This window comes from Taurulus bubalis (genome assembly GCF_910589615.1).
Source record: "Taurulus bubalis genome assembly, chromosome: 17".
In the NCBI taxonomy this organism is placed as follows: domain Eukaryota; kingdom Metazoa; phylum Chordata; class Actinopteri; order Perciformes; family Cottidae; genus Taurulus; species Taurulus bubalis.
The window spans coordinates 3,318,628-3,324,421 of NC_136605.1; the positions used below are offsets into that span (position 1 = coordinate 3,318,628).

Sequence of the window (5,794 nt, forward strand, 5' to 3'; positions counted from 1 at the left end):
CTTGTGTTGTTTAGCCAAGTAGATAGTTTTGGGTTTCCCTGGTACAAAATATAATACTCAGATCTCTGGAACTACTTTCTATAGTCATCATAAGATATGTTGAGTTACCAGGGACACACAGTAGGGTTGTTGTCCAGTTTTGTTTTTATTGCATCCTGTTTTTCTTTTTAATCTCATCATTACTTGACACGTTGTCCTCCCTGTCCTTATTACATTCACGCCAACAAAGCATATGAAATTGACTGTAACTCTGTTAGAGATCTCTACTCCAGCGTCCTTTCAGGAGCCTCATCTGTCTCCCTCTGTCCGTCTTGTCTCTGCAGGGATATCATGTCCATCTACAAGGAACCTCCGCCAGGGATGTTTGTCGTCCCCGATCCTCAAGACATGACCAAGGTATACAACAAAAAAAAGGCCAGGTGTCCTGTGACGAGGCTATGACCCGGTTTACCCTTTTCGTTTGAAATGGCTCGTGTCTAGATGGAAGTCTACGTGAGATTTAATACATTGAGCCACATGCTGAGGTCCACGTGGACCAAATCTACGTTTGTTTTCCTTACATCAGAGTCGGCTCTATTCCAGGACAGAAGGTGCTAATGTACCGGAAACTCTTTGGTAACCGCTGTATGTATAAGAAGTGGACGTAGTGACCGTCCCCCTATTGGTTTGTGGACTGCGTTTATGAAGCCGAGTTCGGCAATCTTGATTACGGCTGTCGCCATGGTGTTTTTTCCACAACCAATGCACAGGAGTGATGTAGAGATGTGTCAATCAATCACCTTGTATCCTCGCCTTAATGCATCCCCTGCTATATGGTCTGTTTGACTCTAAATGACCGTAATTTATTAAATGAAAATCATGCTGTATTGAAGAAGACTTGAAACTTGAGATTGAGACATAAACTCATGTTTAACTGCTCACCTAACTGCTCGCCTGGTAACCGCTTAAAATAAACACCAGAAGAAGAATAGCTTGCGCACGACAACATGTAGAGATGAACTAACTCAAGCGCATGGGTGGCTACCCGCGAAGGCAAGATTTTTCGTCTCCTTCACAGGCTCTCGTTCACGCCGTTCCATCATTCATTTAGCGGTCGACCTGATCAGATAAACACGACCACAGTTTGATGCGCCTCCCGTCGCTTTCTTCCTGTTGATTAGCGATACAGGAAGAAAACAACAGCTCATCTGTCACTTCTATTCAATTGTACGGACGGAAATCACCAATTTGTCTCTGAGGGCTTTACAATCTGTCCAGGAAACCTCAGAGAGAACCACAGAGGAGGGACCCGCCTCCCAGGATGGACACGAGTACAATAGATGGCATGTGTGCTGTTTTCCATATCTGATAGTTGTCCTCTGGACCGAGACGATACTTTGATGAATGGGTCATTATATTTGACGATTCAATTCCAAGTACGCCTGAGCCGACCGTGAATATCACCGTTAAAATTGTGTGTTTTGGTTTAAATATCAGCCTATTAATAATACAATGTGAAATCAAAACAATCTCCATGTAGTATCAGGTTGCACCGTCCAATTTTGCGGCACCATCAGAGCGATGCTACTCAAACACTTTGTAAATCGGAGCGATCACATAGCACTGTCGAAGCACTAATTATTACCTTAAGTTATGAATCTCCACTCTATTTCAGTCCTCTAGATAGCGGCACATTGTAAACACACACACACACACACACACACACACACACACACACACACACACACACAACAAAGGGAACAAACGGATCGGTCCCTTATTCTGAAATGGCAGCTCAGCAAATCATTTTGTGGTTTATACTAAAGAAAGAAAAAATTGATTTGTGGACGATAGGCAAGACTAAACCACCAGAAGAAGAATAACTTATGCACAACAACATGACGCGACGAACAAACGCACGGGCGGCTACGCGTGAGACGACATGTTACGCCGCGCCCTCATTCATTTAGCGGTGGATCTGATCAGGGATCAGATAAACACTACCACGGTGAAAAGCTCAGAGGAAGCAGCTTGGAGCTGCTCTTTATTGGAGGGGGTGAAGTCAATATTTGCATTAAGCTACAGAATGTTGAGATGTGTGTCCGATCAGAGATTTTTTTTTAAATGACATTTTGTTGTTCACCCTTTCGGTGTTGGTTCTTCACCTCTGAGCGGCACGCAGCCGCTTCTCTAAAGGTCTCATCCAGAGAGAAGTCTCAAACTGGTTTCTGTGTGTCTGAAGGGATTACTGCCACAGCAGCAGAGCGATGACGTCATTATTCAGTCGTCTGTAGACCACGTCGTTTTAAAAGATTTGGTGCATATTAATTCACCAGATTGACTGATAGACTCGAAAATAAATGTTTTATTCCCATTGTTTTGTTGTTGCTCCCTGGGAAACTAATAACAATATTCCGACTGTGTTTTTTTTATATGATATAACTCAAAACAATTATGATTATAGAAATAATAATCAGGAATATTCAGGTAGAGACAAGAGGAGCTTCCTATTTCAATTGATGTAATGGACCTGGTTAGTGGATAGGGGGCGCCGGCCCAAACCGAGGTCGAGACTCACTGCCCTAAACGTCTCCTTTCCTGCACAGATCCACGCCCTGATCACGGGGCCGTTCGACACGCCGTACGAGGGCGGCTTCTTCCTCTTCCTGTTCCGCTGCCCCCCCGACTACCCCATCCACCCACCGCGGGTCAAGCTCATCACCACCGGACACAACACCGTCCGCTTCAACCCCAACTTCTACCGCAACGGCAAGGTCTGCCTCAGCATCCTGGGGTGAGTCGCCGTTCATGTCTCATTTGTAGGACTCATTTGGGACGGGGTTTCTGTCTCACAACGTAGAGCTATAAACTACCGTGTGTGTGTCTTTGTTTAGGACGTGGACTGGCCCAGCATGGAGCCCAGCGCAGAGTATTTCATCTGTCCTCATCTCCATCCAGTCTCTGATGACGGAGAACCCATATCACAATGAACCTGGCTTTGAACAGGTACCTTGTCTGTGTACTCGTTTTTTTATTTTTTTAACTTGTTGACGGTTATTAACCCAATTACCTTTTGCGTCGACTCCATTAGAAGAAATCAAGCGCAACAGAAATATACTTTATAAGAACCGGTGGGTCAGAGGCGCGTCGGTGGGGGTTGATACGGTTAATTTGTTTTATGAGACCTGCAAGGGACCGACGTCGAAAAAGCTTTCCGTTGGAATTAGGTCGGGTGCAGGCATTCAGGTGTGACGGATAAGACTCTGCTCTTGCTTTGCACAGGTAAGCTCAGCAGGGGGCGTCGCCGATCTGGTTCATCCTTTTTATGTTGATTGTGTTGTAATGCGCGCCCACTGATTTTGTATTTCTTCATTGAAGGAACTAGAAGTAAGAATTTGATTGACAGGTTGTTCATCCAATCGCCTGCAGAGTATTTTATTTAATTCTTTAAGTACGTCGTCTGTGTAGATCTTGATCGATACAACAATCCAATATCAATCAACGCTAATGCCGTGTTCACACCAAAACAGTTGCGAAATATTCGCGCGTCCAGATTACATGTTAAGTCAATGCACAGCTGCGTTAAAGCGAATTTTTCGCCGAGCGTCGCGATAGAAGCGAAACGGCGTCGCAACGCCGCTTTTTCGCTGTTTCGCTGGCGTTCAAATATTTCAACTCCAGCGAATAATTCGCATGACGCGGAGTTGCGAAAGCCAATCAGCGTTGAGAAGCTCCGCTCGTCACCGCCGTCCGGTCGTCTATGTTGCATCAGCAAAATGGAGGACCAACTTATAGTTGCCGTCTGCGGTCACCCGGTGCTTTACAACACAAACTTTTTACTCCTTCCATGGTCGAGTAACGGAAATGAAGAAGGAGATTTTCGCGGCGAAAAGGGACTGAAGCCCCGCCCCCTTTCCCCAGCGATGGTTGCGAAAAACTAAAAAACACCAGCGGCGCGATAGAAGCGAAAAAGCGTTGCGAATTTTCGCAACTGTTTTGGTGTGAACACGGCATTAGTGAAAAGGCCTTTATTTTGAAATCCCCATGGCACATCTGTGTGCACCTCCTTCCTACAGAGCCCAGCAATAAAATAATCAAACCAGTTGATCCATAACTGATTGATTGGCACCTCGTATCGATAGCAGGCCCCTGAATCCAAATCGTATCGCCGCAGACTTTGTGAGGTCAGCAAATATCGTATCGTTGTCCAAAGAATCAATATAATATTGTATTGTGATAAAACTGGATTCAAACCCAACCAACACCGTTCACACAACCTCCAGTTTCCACAGACGAAGGCAGCAAAACCCAATGTTGTGTATTGGGAAGCGCAATATGTATAATAAAACAAACTTCACTGCAGTATTTAATAGAACACAACTCTTTTACCTGTAATGCATTACAAAATGACTTGGTACTTGTATGTAGTGCCGCCCCCAGAGTAGCACTGAAGTACAGGGTCAGGAGCTCCTCCTCAAAGCAGGAGGAGAGCTGTGGAGAAAAAAGAAATGGCGCTTTGGGTCGCTCCATTTCTGTTGGAGAAAAATGGCAAAAAGTAAACATGAGAAACTCGCAATTGTGTTTCTTACTTTTCGAAAGAGGGCCTACATATATGCGCGGTGTCTGGACACACAAATCCGATATGATCACTCGCAGTTCGGACAGTCCGTCTTAAAGATCCAATTTGAGGACCAAACTGGTTCTGCCTGCAGTCTGAACGCCCATGTCACATCGTTGGACAGATTTGAAGTTGGTCATTTAATTGAGGCGATTTCAGTGGAATAATGTCAATAATTAAGTCCTTTGTTTGCTTTTTCATGCACTGTAATTCATGTGTGTGTGTCTCTTTTTCAGGAGCGCCACCCGGGCGACAGTAAGAACTACAACGAGTGCATCCGCCATGAAACCATGAGGGTGGCCGTGTGCGACATGCTGGAGGGCAAAGTCCCGTGTCCCGAAGCCCTGTGGTGAGACAGACGCCATTCCTCTTCTTGTTCCATCTGTCGGCAACGTCTTTCCCCTCTCTGGACGCTGATCCCGTCCCTCTCGCTTCATCATCCTCTTCTGGCTGCACATCAGCTAATTTGTGTGTGTGTGTGTGTGTGTGTTTTTCAGGAGTGTGATGGAAAAGTCCTTCCTGGAGTACTATGATTTCTACGAGGGCGTCTGCAAGGAGAGACTGCATTTACAGGGGCAGAACATGCAGGTGACTGAATTTATTCTTATTTATTTATTAATCCATGCACATTTAACCAACGCTTGTGGAGGAACGGTTTTGTTCCAAGATTCTGTTTTTGGATCACCTACTTATTTTAGTACTTGATTTATTTATGGACCCGTACTTGTACACCACTCAAAGCGCTTTAACACTACATGACATCATTCACACACTGATGGGAGGAGCTACCATGAAGGTGCCTCATCAGATTATCAACCATTCATACGCCGTAGGCGCAGCTGCGGGAGACATTTAGGGTTAAGTGTCTTGCTCAAGGACACATGAGCTAGCTCAGCCAGGAATCGAACCGCCGATCCTCTGATTTGAAGGACGACCCCTGCTCGCACCTATCACGCCCAGACGGCGCTCACCCCTCTGTCTGTTTACCTGATGCCTCTCCCTCCTTCTGTCCAGGACCCGTTCGGCGAGAAGCGCGGCCGCTTCGACTACCAGGGCCTGCTGGCTCGCCTCAGCGCCACCCACAAGCGGGTACGCGAGAAGAGCCTGGCGGAGGACGAGCGCAACGACGTGGATTCGGACTCAGACACCAGCTCCACGGGGACGGACCCCGACAGCCAGGGCAGCTCCCAGCCCTGA

General features: G+C 46.3%; 1 protein-coding gene across 1 annotated transcript in view; it reads left to right on the forward strand.

Moving 5' to 3' along the window:
- The window catches only part of ube2z (ubiquitin-conjugating enzyme E2Z), a gene marked incomplete at both ends in the record, with an annotated part of 6,537 nt that extends 743 nt beyond the window's left edge, over nucleotides 1–5,794 (forward strand). Inside the window, 6 exons of the mRNA XM_079233727.1 lie at nucleotides 324–396; nucleotides 2,586–2,773; nucleotides 2,874–2,985; nucleotides 4,834–4,946; nucleotides 5,095–5,185; nucleotides 5,612–5,794. Coding sequence (XP_079089853.1) covers nucleotides 324–396; nucleotides 2,586–2,773; nucleotides 2,874–2,985; nucleotides 4,834–4,946; nucleotides 5,095–5,185; nucleotides 5,612–5,794 — 760 coding nt within the window. The remainder of the gene's footprint in view (nucleotides 1–323; nucleotides 397–2,585; nucleotides 2,774–2,873; nucleotides 2,986–4,833; nucleotides 4,947–5,094; nucleotides 5,186–5,611) is intronic.